Here is an 18,999-nt window from a genome sequence, read left to right as displayed (position 1 = left end):
AAGAATCAGCTTAATTTTCCTTGTATAATAATTTAAAGTTTTTATGCAGCTAACATGGGAAAATGTTACAAAAGCACCATTTTATAGGAAATTCTTTGAGTTTAATGCTGTTTTGCAAAATATATGGAGAATATATAGTCAACAGTTGGTTAGTTATAATTTTCAACCGAGAGATGGGAGTTGTAATAATGATCTTGAATCTGTGCATAGTTCTCATCAGACAGCAGAGACTGGCTAGAAAGCATTTGTAGAAACCCAAAACAAAACCTAAAAGTTTTGATGTAGTAAATTACATGTTCAGCATAATATAATGACGTAGGTGTATACATTGAATCAAAAGAATAAGAAAGTGAAAGTTGTTCAGTCATGTCCGATTCTTTGCGACTGCATGAACTGTACAATCCATGGAATTCTCCAGGCCAGAATACTGGAGTGGGTTGCCTTTTCCCTCTCCAGGGGGTCTTCCCAACCCAGGGATTGAACCCAGGTCTCCCACATTGCAGGTGGATTCTTTACCAGCTGAGCCACCAGGGAAGCCCTTTCACTTTCACTTTAGAGTAAGAGAGTGCATGTGATAGCCATCCCTAACATCACCAGGTAAATGATAAATAATGAGCACTTGCTATACATTTATTGCTAGCTCTTTATTAGTGAATACTTGGAGAGGTGTTTCTTGAAAATTTTCCCTTATTTTTTTTTTTTCTTCAAGTAAAGGAGAGATATTCTAGGGGACGAAAAGGCTCCTAGAGTGCCATAATCTAAATTTGGATTCATATTACTCTCCTAGTTTATCTGCTGTCTCTTATTAAACATTCTACTATGGTGTTGTTTAACTTAGAGATATTTCAGACAAAAGTAATCAACCTCATCCCATCAGAGCTCTGTGGCTCTAATGTAGCTCAGCCACATCTGAGCTACCAGGGAGCCCATCAAATTCTACCTGGAGTAAATTCTCGAAACTCTGCTGCCTTATTTAGGTTGGTGTCAGGACACTCTGCTCTATGAATTTGGGGAATCAGGCCCTGGGATATTTGTGGTTTTCAGGGTATCACTGAGGATATGGGATAAATTACTGATTTATTTGTGAGAATTAAGTTCTTTACATCTCTTAATCAACACTTGAGTTTGGGAAATTCCTCTCTTGATGTGCTCTGTCATACTATTGCTTTTTGCCTTGGCTAGAAATCATTCTAGAGGGTGAGAGGCATGAGCAGTTTCAAGCTGTAAGAGTTCATATTGTCCGATTTACCAAAGGGTTATTACCTGATAGTTCAGTTGGTAAAGAATCCGCTTGCAATGCAGGAGACCCTGGTTTAATTCCTGGGTCTGGAAGATTCGCTGGAGAGGGAAAGGGCTACCCACTGTAGTATTCTTGGGCTTCCATGGTGGCTCAGCTGGTAAAGAATCCGCCTGCAATGCAGGACAAACCTGGGTTCGATTCCTGGGTGGGAAAGATCCCCTGGAGACGGGAAAGGCTACCCACTCCAGTATTCTGGCCTGGAGAATTCCAGGGACTGTGTAGTCCACGAGGTCGCAGAGTTGGACACAACTGAGCGACTTTTACTTTACTCACCAAAGGGTTGCCAGATCTTTGCTGTATTCTCAAATCTGTTTTTTCCTCTTCACACACACACACACACCCACCCACCTTATGAAAGTGATAAACTTACCAGTTTTAATTTTTCACTTTAGCTTATTTAATTTGGTGACATAGTCTGTCTTTTTAAAAGAAAGTTGTGGGTATATTTTTCAGTGTGAAACTAAATATTCTGGATGATTATTCTAAGTGAAATTTTACGTATTATTTTAGAAAAGGAAAATGAATGACTTCATTTAGCAAATTCCTAGACAGATTCAGTATTTATGAATTATGTGATTATTCCTAATCCCCAAAAATGGATGCTAAATGTTTTCATGTCGATAGCTAGAGTTTATAAATTGTAACTTGGTGATTCCATTCTTCTGGTAGGAATTGTGAATGGTAGTTTTTGATAGTACATTAGCTGTGTTTGTTAATGAAAATTTCCTTTGAGAAGTTGGCATGCTTTGGATATTTTAATTATTTTTCTAAAAGTTTCTGGGGACTGCAAGAATCTTTTGGTCAGAGAAAGTTAAGATTTACAGTGTAAACCTGTAAATCTGCTCTGCTAAAAGGTTGATCATTTCGGTGTTTGCCACATGATATTCATTTACCGTGAGAGATCTGCTTTATGTAGTGATTAGTTTTAGAATTATTTTTCTTTTCTTATGTAGGTCATAAACGTTCCAAGACTTCTTTTACAAAATGACATTTTTAAAACCTCTTTTTTTTGCTTTTAGTCCATGTTTTCAACATATTTTTGATTTTTAAAATTTTGCTGCAGTCATGCCAGTTCTCTTATTTCTGTTTTACTATTTGTCCATAAATTATGTGTTGCTCTCTGAGTCTTGAAATTTAGTTTCTTCTGAGTCTTGATGTTGTTGTTCAGTTACTAGGTTGTGTCTGATCCTTGGACTGTAGCATGCCAGGCTTCCCTGTCCTTCACTATCTCCTGGAATTTGCTCAGATTCATGTCCATTGAGTAAATGATGCCATCCAATCATCTCATCCTCTCACCCCCTTCTCTTCCTGCCTCAATCTTTTCCAGCATCAGGATCTGTATGAGTCAGCTCTTCCCATCAGGTGGCCAAAATACTGGAGAGTCACCTTCAACATCAGTCCTTCCAATGAACACCCAGGACTGATCTCCTTTAGGATGGACTGGTTGGATCTCCTTGCAGTCCAAGGAACTCTCAAGAATCTTTTCCAACACCACAGCTCAAAAGCGTCAATTCTTCGGCACTCAGCTTTATTTATGGTCCAACTCTCACATCCATACATGACTACTGGAAGAACCATAGCTTTGACACAGACAGACCTTTGTCAGCAAAGTAACCTCTCTGCCTTTTAATATGCTGTCTAGGTTGGTCATAGCTGGTTAGTTGCTATCATGTGAAATGAGCACAATTTTATGGTAGTTTGAACATTGTTTGGCATTTTCTTTCTTTGCTATTGCAATAAAGACTGACCTTTTCCAATCTTTATGTTACAATGTGGCATTTGTAATCTAAGAAAATAATTATAACATTAGTGGCCTCTAAGTGAATAATTTATTTTCCAAATAGCCCCTAAACCTAAATTGAGTCAAAAGAAAAGACCCTGATGCTGGGAAAGATTGAAGGCAGGAGGGGAAGGGGACAACAGAAAATGAGATGGTTAGATGGCATCGCTGACTAGATGGACATGAGTTTGAGCAAGCTCCAGGAGTTGGTGGTGCTAGGTGTGCTGCAGTCCATGGGGTTCCAAAGAGTTGGACAGGACTGAGGGACTGGACTGAACTGAATATCAGTAACTGATAGGTGGGTTTCCCAGGTGGCGCTAGTGGTAAAGAATCCGCCTGCAATGTAGGAGACATAAGAGACACCGGTTCGATCTCTGGGTAGGGAAGGTCCCTTGGAGGAGGGCATGACAACCCACTTCAGCATTCTTGCCTGGAGAATCCCATTGTCAGAGGAGCCTGGCAGGCTGCAAAGTGGGGTCGTGAAGAGTCGAGTCAGACACAACTCAAGTAACTTAGCATGCACCTAGTGAATGTACAAATCAAATATTTATATTCCTAATTCTTTGCCCTTCCTCTCAGACTTAGACTAGTCTTAAAGAATCTGCTATTGCTTTTTCTTTAAAGGCTTTTCATATTGTTTTGTAGGCTTCACAAGTCTACAAAGGACAGATAGAACAGTTTGATGTGTTATATGTATTGCATTAATGTTAGTCTGTGTCTGTCTTTTGTTTGATCTGCCTTATCTCAGATGATGTGATAGAAGTATGGCTGGGCCTGCAGGGATGGTCTGACCCTGGAACTGCCTGTTTCTATGGGGTTTCCTGCATATTTCTAGATTTTCTGGTCTCTGGCTGCCAAGTCAGATGACAGCAGGGTAATAGTTGTTCAGATTGTCTTGATCTTCTAAGGGACCAGTATTTGAATAAAGACCCTCCTAATTATTTTATTGTTGCTGTATTCATACTGATCATGTATAGTTAAATCATCTTTATGATATTACTAAATTAAATATTTGTACAGATGATTTGTCCTAGAATTTGGAAGCAGTATCTTGAAAAGTTAAGTATATGTATGTTATTAAAACCTTGGATCAGTAAAATCAAGATCAAACTTTTAGTTTTCTAAGAGTATGTGCTGTTGGTGAAGTATATTTGGTGATAGAAATTCACATGCTTTAAATTTGTGAATCTGTCTAATGTAGTTTATCTGAAAAACATCAGCAGGTGGCATGGAAGGAAATGTAGACATTTTAAAGAAGGTTTGGTCAGGCGTAGAAATCCAAACAAGAAACTAAGAATTTATGGTCAGAAAAGTCCAGGATTTTAAGTTTTTCATTATTTACTACTGGAAAATTGGAGGCACTTAATTATTAAGCATTTTATTTAAAGTTTTATAGAATTCCTCAGTTTCAGTGGTAGGTGTGGAAAGATTCCTCTTGGCCGCTACACTGATATGATTGATACTTCAAGTTACCATGTTTGATAAAACACAGACCCTGAGATAACTGTGTTAGAAAGCTGAGTATATAAATCAGTGCTGTTAAAGTAAGTCAACACTGAATGTAAAAGTTATGTAGAACTGCCATGCAGTTCCACAGGGAATTTGCAATCCTGGAGGAATCTTAGGGAAGTTATTCGAATAACAGAATTTAGAATCTATAGTTGCTTTAAAATGTGTTATCATAGTGCAACCAGTACATGATCGCTACAGTTCAGAGGTTCTCCACCAGAAGGGGATCTGGGGATGTGTGTGGGTAGCTTTGGTTGACAAGATGCTCAGAGGGAGCTGCTGGCATTGACTTTGCAGTGCAGAGCTAAGTGGCCTTAATGAAAGGGACAGTCCCACACTGGAGTGAGTACTCAGCTCGAAATGCAATGGTTGAGAGACACTGCCAAAATCTTAGTTCTTTTCTTGTAACATCTCCTGTTTCTAGTGTAGTTTAATATCCTAATTTAAAATATCATTTGAGAAGTTAGTGTTAGATTTGCAATGTTTTTGATTATTGTAAAATATTTTACATATATAATCTGATAATGTTGTGAGTCAAGAAAGAGAAAGAAAAAAATAAAAGAGGGTCTTGTTTTTAGCAATTAGGATTAGAAGTGATAGAGAGGAGGGTCCAAGCATACAGCATCAAGAATAAATAGTGAACCCTTAAAGATGTTAAGGTCCTTCTAGTTTCTGGAAAGAAATGATACTGTTGCTGCTATTTAGTCGCTAAGTTGTGTCTGACTCTTTGTGACCCCATGAACTGTAGCCCGCCAGGCCCCTCTGTTTGTGGGATTTCCCAAGCAAGAATATTGGAGTGGATTGCCATTTCCTTCTCCAGGGTATCTTCCCGACCCAGGGATCGAACCCTCATCTCCTGCATTGGCAGGCTGGTTCTTTACCACTGAGCCACCAGGGAAGCCTGAAGAAAGGATGCTGATGTTGCTCTTAAGTCGCTTCAGTTGTGTCCGACTCTTAGCGACCCCATGGACTGCAGCCCCCCAGGCTCCTCCATCCATGGGATTTTCCAGGCAAGAGCACTGAAGTGGGGTGCCATTGCCTTCTCCGGCAGAAAGGGTGAATGCCATCTAATTTGGACAGAGAGGGAATAGACAGTGTAGAAAGTCAGATTATTATTAACTCATGTAACAATCTGAATTACAAGTTTTTTATTAAAAAGTTGAGATTCATTGAAATAAATGAAAAAGTAAGATGTTTTAAGTACTTTAATATTTTAGCTATTCATTTTTAGATGTCACAGTATCTGAGTTGTTTGGTTTGTGCCTGTGAGCTAGCAACTATGAAAGGGGAGGAAAAGGGAGGGAAAATGTATTAAATAAAGAGGGACAATGAGTGAAAAGCCGATGGAAAGAAGGAGGTAGCTTCTCAGAAAATGGCTGCTCTATCCTTCCATGTCCTTAGGATGAAAACCCTGGTGTCATCTTTGACTTCCTCTTCTTTTTTCATACATAGCATCAAATCTGGTGCAGATCCTGGGGACTCTATTTTAAAAATAGATCAGGATCCACTGACTTCTCACATCTCTGCTACCTGGGCCAAGGCCCCATCATCTCTTGCCTAGATGGGGACATTAGCCTCCTAAGAGGTTTGCTTGCTTCCACCCTATTCCCTTACAGTCTCCTTTTAAATCTAAGTCACGCTAGGTTGCTTCTGCCACCTTAAGCCTCCCAGTGGCTTTCCATCTCTGGATGAAAAAGCTGTAGCCATTCTGGTGAACAGTGCTTACCTTGCAAAGCCTGTGCTTAAGCCTGTCTCTCCTGTTCCCCACCCCACTCTGTGTTTGGCCTGCCCCTGGCCTCTCGTCCGCTGTGTACAGTCTTATCCTCGTGATGCTTCTCCTCCATCCCTTGTCGATCCTCAGCTCCTCACCTGCTGCCTCCTCAGTGAGGCCTTCTCCGACCATGCGATGGATTCACTGGCCAGTGTTGAGATAGAGATTATAATCCCTGTCTCCCTTTCCAGGTGCCTGTTTTTCTCTAAAGCACTTTGATTGTCTGACATACTACACATTCTGCTTGCTTATTTGTTAGAGGGCAGGGATCTGTCTGCTCACTGCTCAAAAGCAGAGCTTGGCATGTAGTAGGTGCAAGGTGAGGCAGGAATAAAAAGCTGGTGAAATATGGTTCAGAAGCCATAGCAGAAACCAGTTACCGAGTAATTTTAGCTTCCTTGAATCTCTGTCATTAGTTGAGAAACTAACCTTGTGAAAATTAACTGAGCTGGTTTATGTGACGGTAGCCCAGAGCCTGCTTGTCTTAGAAGAAGCTTCATAAGGATAATCAATGATTCTTGCGAGAAGGAAAAAACAGAGCAAAGGAAATGGTAAAACATCTTTCCAAAGATCTTTCTCATTAAAATATTTGCATTTTACCACAGGGGTTTTTTTGTTCCCTCCCAAAGCTAGTTCTTCATGACCAGTGTTAGTAAATTAGTGAGAGGGTGGGTGAAATCCCTGCCATTTCTTTCACTCCTGGGTGCCTCAGGTGTCACCAGGGCCCTCCTGGTGGAACTGTATAGCCGTATTAGAAAAGGATTAATTTCAGTGAAGAATATGTATGCTAAGGAAGGACATGTTAAATGTATGTGAGAAAGATGCTGAATATTATAAAGTTAAAAGAAATGAACTTCATGGATTAATTACCAATTTTCTGAAATCATATTCACTGCATGTTTACTTCTGCAGAGTGTATATTGATTAGGCTAGCACTGAACTTTCTAACAAACTGCAAGTTGTCAAATACATTACCTGTGCCAGTTATGAATAAGTAGTAGTTCAGGTGACTAGGCCTTAACTTATAGTGCCTTTGATTGTTAAAGGTGTTCAGGTGAGTGTGGCTAAAGAACTCAAGGAGAAAAACCTGAAATAATCCTTATTAATGAAATGGGGAGAAATGTCAAAGCACTGTTCTTGATGATAGGGGGCAGGCTGTATGTTTTAGGATGAAGAATGTCCCTAAGTTATAATTTCCTTGGGGTATTAGCAGTTAGAACGTGAAGTTACAACGTGAATCTTGGAAAGAAACGTGAATGTAGGTAAATCCGTGAAGAAATAGAATTCTACTTAATGATGTATATGTATGCATGATGAAAATAAGAATATTACAGTGGCGGTGCTGCTTTCATGATTTCCATATATTATGAATGACTCCTGAGATAACGTTGCAGAAAGGACTGTCTTCAGACATTGTTCTTTAGAAACAAGTATGTCATTTGCATTTGCAAGAAATAATTCTGTCTTCCCGTCCCTATACTATGAATAAATTGAAGAAAAATTTTAAAGGAGTAATTGTAGTTCTTTCCAAACAGCTTTTATTAAAATATTTGCATTTTACTACAAGGTTTCCATTCTTTTTCTCAAAGAGAAATCTCCATGGAAATGTTAGTAAACTCACCCTTTCTACTTCAAGAACTTGAAAAAATAATGTATAGGGGTCTAATTGTGTTTGTATTCAACACAGTATTGATATAAGTCAAAGAAGAACCTTTACATTGCTTAATAAATTACTCAGCACTGCTTTGTGTTTCTACTAACAAAGCTAATTTATTTCTTCTTAGGCATGCTTCAGTTCCAAAGCAAAAATTTGATGTCATTCTAAGGAGTCTGCTTTCAATTGTAGAGTACAATGAAGCCCCAGTAAAGGATAGTAAGACATCTATTTTATTGTAGATAATAAATCTGCAAAGTAAGTTCTTAGCCTGGATTGAAGTTGATCTAGCATGGAGTTGCTTTGTGAATAGTTCTTTGAGCAGACTCTACAGTTCTGTATGTGGTTTTAAATCACTGTAAATTTGTAGGCAGGTACATATCACAATTGTCTGTTTTTCTTTTTAGGGCTCATGTAATCAAAGAAGTTTCTTTGTTGTGTGTATCTTTTCAGAACACAACAGGAATTGAAAATGAATCAGGTGAGTTTAAAAATAAGAATTTATACAAATACATTATCTAGATGTTAGACCAGTTCTTGATTTTTAAAAGACAGTAACACACACCTTCATTCCTCCTAGATTTTCCTTTCTGTTGCTTAATACCATTCATTAGTTCATCATTTTCATAGTGTGTGTTTGTTCGTGGAATGGAGTGTGCATTGTCTTGGCGTGAGTTGGCGTTTCTGTGGAACTCTTAGGGACCTTAGTTCAGACTACTTTTTTTCTTTTTTGCTTTCCCTGGTGTTATTTTGTTTTTGTTTTGAAGCTTATTAAGCTTCCATTTTTAGTGCTTTTTATTTTGTAATAACTTGTTGGTTGCAAGGAGAAAATTGAAAGTTATTTTTAGAGACCAAAACTGAATGGGAAACTTTAAGCCTTCTGTCCTTGAAAAACCAATTTAGAATAAAAACAAGAGGATGGATATTGAAACATAAGATGTGTTTCTCCTTACAGGAGGTTGTGGGATTACCTGGAGATTAAATAATTCTGTAGCCTCAAGGGTGTTCTGATAAGTAGAAGCAGTTATGTAGATTTTATATATTCTAAAATAGGATTCTTGTTTTCTAGTCTTAATATCTTTTCACTTGCAGTCACAGGAATATATGGATATTAGAAGCATTCTCTCTTGAAATCTTTGTAAAACTTTTTTTTTTAATATGAAGGAAAGAACTTACTAATGTGAAGTCTGTAATTTTTGGTGCTTAGCTTAAAACTCTCAGGCTTGAAAATATTTTGTACTCTTTATCAACTGAAACTTCAGACACCTTTTTTATCCTTTACAGGTGCCTCTAGCTGGAAATCACAAGTCCAATTTCATTAGGTGACCAGGTTTAATACATTCAGTCCTCTGTTGTGATTGTGGGATGTGAGATTTTTGGAATGGATTCTTTTGATTTCTTTTCATTACTTTCTTTATCAAAAATTTTTAATGCAGAGGACTATACATCATAAAAAATGAATCTGGTGAACACATGGAACACATGGTTTCTATTATTCTTAAAGCTTGCAGATTTACTGACATGCTTTTGAAGGCAAATTATTTTTGAAATGGTGAGATGGGGGAGGGAAAAAGAGAACAGAATGGATTTTTTTCATAGTCACTGTCCGTCAAAGTTATATGCACATACATGTCATAGAGTTCATTTATTTTCCTCTTTTAAGATTGAGTCTTAATGCTGACCTTGTCTCCCCATGGAACTTGCTTTTCTACTGTCTCAGAGCTGTTGTTAGAGAAGTCTTGATTTTGGACTGAAATGATGGCAAAAGCTTCCAAAGCGGAATCTAAATATTGACATCACTTAGATTGCATCACTCTTCAGCGTCATTTATGTCGGGTGGCTAACCATACTAAGCTAGTAATATTTTATTTCAAGTATATTTAGACCTGTTTGACACCTCACACTTTTGCTTTAATATTGCAGTTATATCAGAAGAATTTGCATTTAAGGAAAGTCCACATTCCATTCAAAGAGTTGGAGCAATAACCAGTTCTTTTTTTGGCTCTTTTACAGTTTCTTGCGGAGGACTCTCTTTGATGCCAAATATCAGTGGAAAGGGGTCCTCTTATGTTTCTAATGGCTAGCGCATTTCTGATTTGGGTGTGACTTTAGTGGTCAGGTGGTGATGAAACTTTTATTTGGATTATAAAAATGTCCACTTTTTATAGTAAAATTTTCAGCATCTTTAGTTATATTTTTATTCTTTGAAGAGTAATTAGTCTCATGATACTGAGACCTGATTATTATATCATGACATACAATCTGTGAGTATTTTTCAACTGTCCCATCTCCATGATTTTTAAAAATTATGAATTGTTCCAGGACATTTGCTGTTTTTCCCTCTTGTGTTTATTTTTATTTTCAGTCAGTGAAATTGAGCAGTAAGTGCCTGAAAAGCCTCAAAATAACTACACAAAAATTTAGATATTAAGCAAGTTTTAACTTGAACAGGGTTAATTTTTAATGAAAATCTTGATAATGACTTTAGGGTTAGATATTTCTCTCTAGGGCCTGATCAACATTGCTTTAGTGAATCTTACGGTTGGTATCTAAGTTTCTAAGACAATATCATGGAGTCTGTCATTTATACATGCCTGACAGCTGAGTTTTAGGGACTGAAGGATCCTGGGAGTCAGCGTACCATATTGTTTACAAGTGAGTCCTTTAGAAGAAACCACAGAGTCCAGAGCCTACTGGCATTTTAAGCACTGACTGTGGAAGCAGTGTTTTGAACTGCTGTCTTATCAATCAGTGTTCCAAGGTGTTGCAGGTGTAGCAGGCCAGGCTGTATCTCCACCCTCAACCCTGGGCTCCACAAAGCTCTAGGTCCACATGCTCTTTGCTTTTTTTCTCTTTCTGTCTGTTCTCAGCACTTAACCCTTTCTTACTGTCTCTTACCTTCCTAATTTAGAACCCAGTCTTTCCAGCCACTGTACCTTCTTCCCTCACTCTCCATTTTCTTTTCTTTCTACTTTCAAATCATAGATATCCTTTGCTTGTTTCACTGTCATTCCACACCCATCCCTGTTAACTTTGAGATGTTCCACAATTCTTACCTTTTCCTAGATTTTTCTAGAAGAGTCCAGAACTTTATAAATGGCTGTCCCTGAGTTTAGAATGCTTTATAGAAAATCCAGGGCCACTGAAGTTCCATAATATAAATATGCTCATAGTGGCTTAAAGTAGATGTGCTGAAGTTTAATGTCACTTGCTATCTAGTGAGTACTTAATCAACATGCCAGGCACTGTAGTGTGTGTTATATATTCTCTCAACTTAGTCTTTGCAGCCACTGTATGAAGAGTGTGATGGTTTAGTCACTAAGTTGTGTCCAACTCTTGTCCAACTCCCTATGAAGGGTAGGTATTATAAGTATTTTATGGATGAAGACATTAAGGCCAGAGCCCCATGATCTCTCAAACACTCTTGTCCAACTCCCTATGAAGAGTAGGTATTATAAGTATTTTATGGATGAAGACATTAAGGCCAGAGCCCCATGATCTCTCAAACAGTAAGTGACAGAGGTCTGAGTTACACCCAGGCCGGTCAGATTCCACAGCCCAGGTTCTTGATTCCCGTGCTATACTGCTGTACTGGTCAGGATGAGCTGTGTTACGCTGTACTTACAGACATGCAGCTCCAAAATCTCAGCATCTTACACAGCAACTGTTGATTTCTTGTTCTTGCTAACATCCAGTGTGGATCTACTATTGTATTAATAGTTGCTTAAGAACCAAGGATGACGGAGGCTTTGTGTCAGTACACGTCTTTACTTAACTGGCCAAAGTTATTCCTGTGACTACATCTAATTTAAAACTCAAGAGGGGAAAGCAGTGCAAACCCATCAGGTGCTTAGGAGGAGAAGAGAACTATACTGTTTAGGTAGAGCCCCAATGATTTTTCCTGCTTTATTGAGATATTATTGATGTATAACATTGTGTAGGTTTAAGCCCTAATGGTTTAATATAGGTGTCTTGATGACTAACTTATTGAGTCACACAGTTTTTTTTAAGAACCATTATATAACTCATTGTTATGAATACATGAAACTTTCTATCAGTATAATTTATGATTTGTTCTTGTTTTAGTTGCTGTCGTGTCCAACTCTTTGTGACCCCATGAACTGTAGCATGTCAGTCTTCTCTGTCCATGGGATTTTCCAGGCAAGAATACTGGAGTGGGTTACCATTTCCTTCTCCAAGGGATCTTCCCGGCCCAGGGACCTAACCTGCAGCTTCTGCTGCATCTCCTGCATTTCAGGTGGATTCTGTACTGCTGAGCCACTGGCAGCAACTTAATGTATTGACCAGTCGTCCATGGTATTGTCAGCAAAGCAATTTAGCCTTCGGAACTTGTTCTAAATTTTACATACTGAAATAAGCTTTTAATCACTTGATGCTGCAGATCCAACTCTTAGAATTGTGATAAGCTGTCAGAATAATGGAAAGATCCAGAGTGCATTCCTTTAGCTGTCCTGAATGTTCTCTTATCCCCTTTTTGTCCTGCACAGACTGCGTCCCATGTGCTGTGAAGTCTGCCTGCAGGGAGCTAGACAGGCGAGGCTGTACTTTGTGACTTAGCTTCTCTTAGAGGGAGACAGTGAAAAAGCAGGATGCCAAACACAGTAATTTCAGATAGTGAAAAGTGCTGTGAAGACAGTGAAATAAGGTAATGTGATAAAGAATGATGGGTGAAGATGGGGGAAGGTTCTCTGGGTTACATGGTCAGGGAAGGCTGTTCTGAAGAACTGATTAATAATACAACAGAGACTCAAGTAATAACCAAGAACCAGATGTGTGTAGCTCTGGGGAAAGAAAATTATTGGCAGCATGAACAAATAGTGAGTGCATAGACTGAGGTGAGAATGAGCTTGCTGGTTCAAGGAACAGAGAGCAGCCTGGGCTGGTGCTTGGTGAGCCTTAGGGACTCTGGATAGGATGAAGTTGGTATGAGAGGTGAGGGCCAGTTTTGTAGGGCTTCCCGGGTTTTTTCAAATGGTAAAGAATCTGCCTGCAATGCAAGAGACCTGGGTTCAATCCCTGGGACAGGAAGATCCCCTGGAGAAGGGCATGGTAACCCACTCCAGTATTCTTGTCTGGAGAATTCCATGAACAGAGGAGCCCGGTGGGATCCAGGCCATGGGGTCGCAAAGAGTCAAAAATGACTGAGCGACTAACACTTTCACTTCACTTTTAAGGGCCATGAGAAGTTGTCTTTTATTCTGAATGCAGTGGGGGGCCTTCCCTGGTGGCACAGTAGATGGGAATCTGCCTGCAGATGCAGGAGACATGGGTTCGATCCCTGGTTCAGGAAGCCACATGCATCAGAGCAACTAAGCCCATGTGCCACAACTCCTGAACTTGCTCTCTGGAATCCGGGGGCCACAGCTGCTGAGCCCATACGCCTGGAGCCCCTGCCCCGCAACAAGAGATGTGAGCGACAATGAGAAGCTGCATGAAGCACCGAAGACCCAGTGCAACCAAAATAAATACATTAAAAAAATAAATGCAATGGGAAGCCACTGGACAGAGACATACTATGATTTCCAGTTTTTTAGAATGTCACTCTTCCTGCCCTGGGGAGATGAGGTTGTTAGCCGGCAAGAGTGTGCTAATATGTTTGTTCACTATTAATACCATACTTGAGGACAGCTTCTTCAGCTGGGCAGCCTGATGGACCGGCCAGCCTTCTGAAAGAGGGCACTTTTTAACGTGTTTTTGGAACTGTCTGACTGCTGTTCTCTTGCAAAGATGGTGTATGTGATTTTCTTGTTCTTTGTCTTATCTGCTTATCCTTTTTGCAGTTTCAGTCATTCCTTAACCAAGTACAATTTAATGCTATTTCAGGAGACTGAAGCTTGTTTTATTTTTTTCCCTCAGCATCTAGAACGGTAACTAAGAATATTGTTTGCAAGTCTAAACAAAGAATTGTTCGTGGAATTTGAGTGTTTTAATACTCTGATTCAGATGTCTTTTGCTGGTGACAACAATTGCTGTGGTGATTAGTATTAGTCTGTTGTGCAGGAATATGTATTGTATTGTGAGTATACTATGTTGTGTACTTAAGGGATATTGAATCTGAACTCTCCTGTCACCTACTGCTGTTGCCCCCCCCCCCCCCCCCCCCCCGAGTGCTGGTTTTGGTCAAATCAATATTTAAGAAACGAGGTGCTTTAATAGGTTAAAATTGATACAGTGACTTGCAGTCAATCTTTGGGTGAAGTATATAAAAGGAATTACTGATAGAAATTTAAGTGAAATGTCAGTAAAGCTCGGTTCTTCTTATACTTTTAAAAATAAAGACATTAATATGAGACATCCCATGTAGTCTTATGTAATAGCAGCCAGTGCCACTGCTCTGCTATGTACTAAACCCAATGACTGTTTATCTGAGACTGTGGAGAGAAGGTGGAGCAGGCTGGTTCCAGGCCACACATGGTGTTGGATCAGACCTGCAGTCATTGTGAGGACCAGAGTGGACTTTGCTTAGGGAGATGGGACATTTCTGGAGGTATTTAAGCAAAATAATACTTGACTTGGGTTAAAGAAAAACCTTGAAAAAAATTTTTCTATGGCACTGACATTTTTGTTCTTTATTTTCTTGGAGCATTAAACTTCCATTTTTGTTGTTGTTGTTTAGCCGCCAAGTCATGTCTGACTCTGTGATCCTGTGGACTGCAGCACACCAGACTCCTCTGTCCTCCTCTGTCTCCTGCAGTTTGCTCAATTCATGTCCATTCAGTTGGTGGTGCCATTAAGCCATCTCATCCTCTGCCGCCTCTGTCTCCTTTTGCCTTCAATCTTTCCCAGCGTCAGGGTCTTTTCCAGTGAGTTGGCTCTTCTCATCAGGTGTCCAAAGTGTTGAAGCTTCAGCTTTACCAGTAGTCCTTCCAATGAATATTTAGGGTTGATTTCCTTTAGGATTGACTGGTTTGATCTCCTTGCTGTCCAAAGGACTCTCAAGAGTCTTCTCCAGCACCACAGTTCGAAAGCATCAGTTCTTTGGCGCTCAGCCTTCTTTATAGTCTAACTCTCACATCCGTTCATGACTACTGAAAAAACCAAAATTTTGACTATACTGACCTTTTTTGGCAAGGTGATGTCTTTGCTTTTTCATAGGCTAAGTTTGTCATAGCTTTCCTTCCAAGGAGCAAGTTTCATTTTAGCATGATTTAAAGAGAGAGTGTAGGATTCACTTAGTTATTTTACTTTAAAATCAACTTTGAGGTGTAATTTACGTATAGTAAAATATACTCATTCGAAAGAGTGTTGACAAATGTTCACACTCATGTCACTACCCACCGCTCTCAAGATATAGGATGTTTCCATCACCCCTGAAAGTTCCTTCTTGCTGCTCTGCATCCCTCAGCCTCCACCCCAGGTGACCACTAACTTGCTTTCTGTCCCTATGGTTTGGTTTTTTTGTGTTCAAGACTTTCAGGTAAATGAAATCATATAGTATGTATTCCTTCATGTTTATCTGCCTTTGGTCAGCATATGTTTTTGAGATTGATCCATTTGTTCTGCATATTAGTGGTTTGTTTATTCCTTTTACAGGAAATCTTTTATGGGAGACCAGCTAACCATCTAGATAAATGTGTTCATAATATTTCTAAAGATTTGGTGAAACTGTGGGATGGCTGCTATCTTTAATTTTCGGTGTCTCTCCTGCTTTTTTTTTTAATCTCAAAAATATGTATGGTGTAAAATGTCAAAACCACTTTTGCTGTTGTAGCTATATTATTAATATAGAATTTTATTTTTTGTAGGTAACTCTAAATACCAATTTGATGTTAAAGACTTAAAAAAGCCTTCCAAGTAAAGTGATTCCAATCTGTTGTTATAACTTGAACCTCAATTAGAGAACGTATAGTTTAGGAAACTAATGCATTGAATAATGACACCACTTAAATCTCATTTTGAATCATGTATTCTACTAGGTAAATAGCAATTTTTATAAAATCTGGGACATTGTCTTTCGGTTAGAAAATGTTAGGTTATTTCTGAAATTTGAAAAAGAAATTAGCAACTTGAACAGCATTTCCTTACATAACTGTGAAGGGAGCTATGACAGAAGGCTTATCTTTCTTCTTATTCAGATGTTACTGCTTCACTAGAGAAGGTTACAGGGTGGCTCGGCTCTGCCTCACCTTTGTTGTTTTGTGACCCACGTTTCCCCTTCAGTCCTGGCTTTGCCTCTCCAGCGGTGTGAACTTGGGCAGGTCACTGCCTTCTCGGTGTTTGTTTCTACCTGTTAAATAGGGATAGTAGTGGGTCCCATCCCATGTGATTGTGGGCAAGAGTAAACAAGCGATAAATATGAAGCACTGAGGCTTTATTGCATCTTGTCACTCCCCTGCCCCAAACCCTGCAGTGCCCTGTGCTCTCCAGAGGCTGCTCTCTGAACCTTGGTGGTGAAGGTGGTGCAGCGTCTGCTGGCGGCCGCCTCTGCTTTCCCCTGGCTCACTCTGACCTGACCCCTTTTGGTTTGTAAACTTGCCAAAGCCTTTGTCTCCTCAGGATGTTTCTCTGCAATGCTTAGTCCTCCCACAGGACTCACTCTCCTCTTTCAAGACCAAGTCTCTGTACCATCTTCTCTGAGATGCACCTGCCTCGCCCTCAGCTGCCCTAACTAAACAGACTTCCCTCCTTACCTCTGACGGTCACAGTCTTCTTTCACTGGTCCCAGTGGGAACTCCCCACCAGTCTCCTGCATTAGCCGGTGGGCAGGACCCCGCCTCCTCCTTGTTGCTGTCTTCGGTTCCTAGGGTAGCTGGTGCTGGCACGAGGGGCACCAGTTGGACATCTGTTGGAAAAGTGGGAATTGCTGTGCTGTTTCAGGTTTAAAGGATGGGCAGTGGGCACTGGAGGGAGGGATCATATACAGGAGATTTTAAAGGCTCACCAGCAGTGTTTGACTGTTGACCTCCCTCCATTCCCCGAACCTTTTCCTGGCCTTTCTGACACCATGCTCCTGGTGCCCCTCCTGCCTCTGGGATGTCTTCGTCTAGGTCGCCTCTGCTCCTTTGACCCTGAAACAGTGGTGTCCTGAGGGCTGGTCCTCACCCTTCTCTTGCTCTCTGCTCCCCAGTCTCATCCACTTCCTTGGACTCTGTTACCAGCTGAGTCCGTCTCCTCTTATAAAGCCATCACTGCTCCGGTACCTCCTGGCACTTGACTGTCAGACACTTGTTTGTTTGATTGCTCACAGTGACCACTGCTCTGAGCTAGGCATCTGTGCTGGGCTCTGGGTATGAGGCAGGTGAAACAGACCTGCCCTGTGTGTCTGGAACCTGTGTGCCAGAGAGACCATCAACCAGGCCAGACTGTGAGTGTGTCAGAGTGTAGTGTGCAATGAAAGGCAGGAGTGGGAAGCAGGCCTGATAGGGACTCTGCTGGGTAGGACTGTGGGGACAGGCTTCCTCTGGGTGGGGAGGGGCGTGGAGTGTACACACACACACACACACACACACACACTGTCTCTCTCTCTCTCACTCACTCACACACACACACACTCCCTTGGGAATCCCCAGGCCTTTGCTGAGATCACAGCAGCCCCACCATCACACGGACACACACACACAGAGACACATATACATAGACACAGACATACACAAATACACAGACACACACATACACACACACACACACACCCATTTGGGAATCCCCAAGCCTTGCTGAGATTGTAGCAACCCCACCATCTGGGGCTTAAAAGCAAAGGATAAGAACCCTTGTTTTCCTTGTCCGTTTTTACAGGAGCCCAAATGGGACAATAAGCTGTTGCCTTTAATATATCTCAGTTTGTTCTAGTCTCTTTTACTTGTTCTTCTTTAGTGATTAGCTATGAAACCCTTAAAAAAAGCCAAACCCTTGTGCCTGTAGGGGAGCAGCACCTCCCATTGTACTTAGGAAGCTGGGGGGCCTGAGTGTGTGGCTCTGGCCTCCTCCGTTGCTCCTCTTGTCACCACACACTCCTGTTCTCTGCCTCTTGGTCCTGAGCTAGGAGGTGCCGGAAGGTCAGGGATGGTCTTCCTTAGTCCAGGCATCCTCAAGATTTTTGTTTATATGGATTATGTATTTATATATTTCCCATGAAACTGAAACAAGTTTTAGGGAGAAATAATTATAGATTCACAGGAAATTGTAAAAGTATTAATAGTAGAGCCTTGTGTGGTCCTTTGCACTCAGCTTCCCCTGATGGTAACATCTTTACTCTAGTGCAGTATCAACACCAGGGAATCAACATGGTCCAGTGATGTTAGTCAGAATATAGGCCTTATTCATGACTCAGAAAATTGAAAACACAAGGTTAAACAATTGCACATTCCATTAGCTAGTGGAATGATGACATCATCACATGTCAAAAGGCTCCAGAAAACTCCCCTGTACACACCTGAGAGTCAAAAAGGCAGGTGACAGTATGATTATAAAAATGGCCCTGACCACATGGATGCCCGAAAGGGGCTTTCCAGGCATCTCCGGGTTGCAGTGATGGTTTATTAGTGAAAATGTGGATACATGTATGGATTTACTTTGGCTCCATGACTCTGTGATTTGGGAAAATTACTTGACAGGGCTCCTCTGAGGCATGGTGTTTGAGAGTCTTGCCCCTGAGGCCGACTGTTTGGGTTTGAATCCTAGCTTTGCCACTTACTGGCTGTGAGCACAGGCAGTTTTCCGTTTCATCTGTAACATGTGGTTATAACAGGACCCACAGCCGGGTGGTAGTGTAAAGATTACATGAAGTGCTGCAGATAGCTTGGGATTGTGCCTGATTAGTACCCTAAGTACTGTCAGTGTTTGCTGTGAATATGGTGAGGACTCGCTGAGGTCATGTGTGGAAAGTGCTTGGTAGCGCAGAGCTTGACCCAGAGGAATGAGCAAGAATCTTGCTCCCTGAGCGGCCGCCATCCAGCCTGGAAGGTCACCCTTGGTCAGAGAAAGGGCATTACAGGAAAGCATAGAGGACCTTTGAGAGGCTCTGCAGC

General features: G+C 40.7%; 1 protein-coding gene across 8 annotated transcripts in view; it reads left to right on the top strand.

Annotated features, from left to right (window-relative positions):
• The window catches only part of PRDM2 (PR/SET domain 2), a 132,487-nt gene that overhangs the window by 8,164 nt on the left and 105,324 nt on the right, over positions 1-18,999 (top strand). For 6 of the 8 annotated variants that reach the window (XM_061160713.1, XM_061160710.1, XM_061160707.1 and 3 more), the window contains exon 2: positions 8,422-8,495. The exons of the other annotated variants lie outside the window; for them this stretch is intronic. In XM_061160713.1, coding sequence (XP_061016696.1) covers positions 8,487-8,495 — 9 coding nt within the window. In that variant the 5' untranslated portion in view covers positions 8,422-8,486. The remainder of the gene's footprint in view (positions 1-8,421; positions 8,496-18,999) is intronic. 8 annotated transcript variants of the gene reach the window in all.

This window comes from Dama dama, chromosome 14 (assembly GCF_033118175.1).
Source record: "Dama dama isolate Ldn47 chromosome 14, ASM3311817v1, whole genome shotgun sequence".
NCBI classification, from domain to species: Eukaryota; Metazoa; Chordata; class Mammalia; order Artiodactyla; family Cervidae; genus Dama; species Dama dama.
This window is presented reverse-complemented; position numbering and strand designations above follow the sequence as displayed.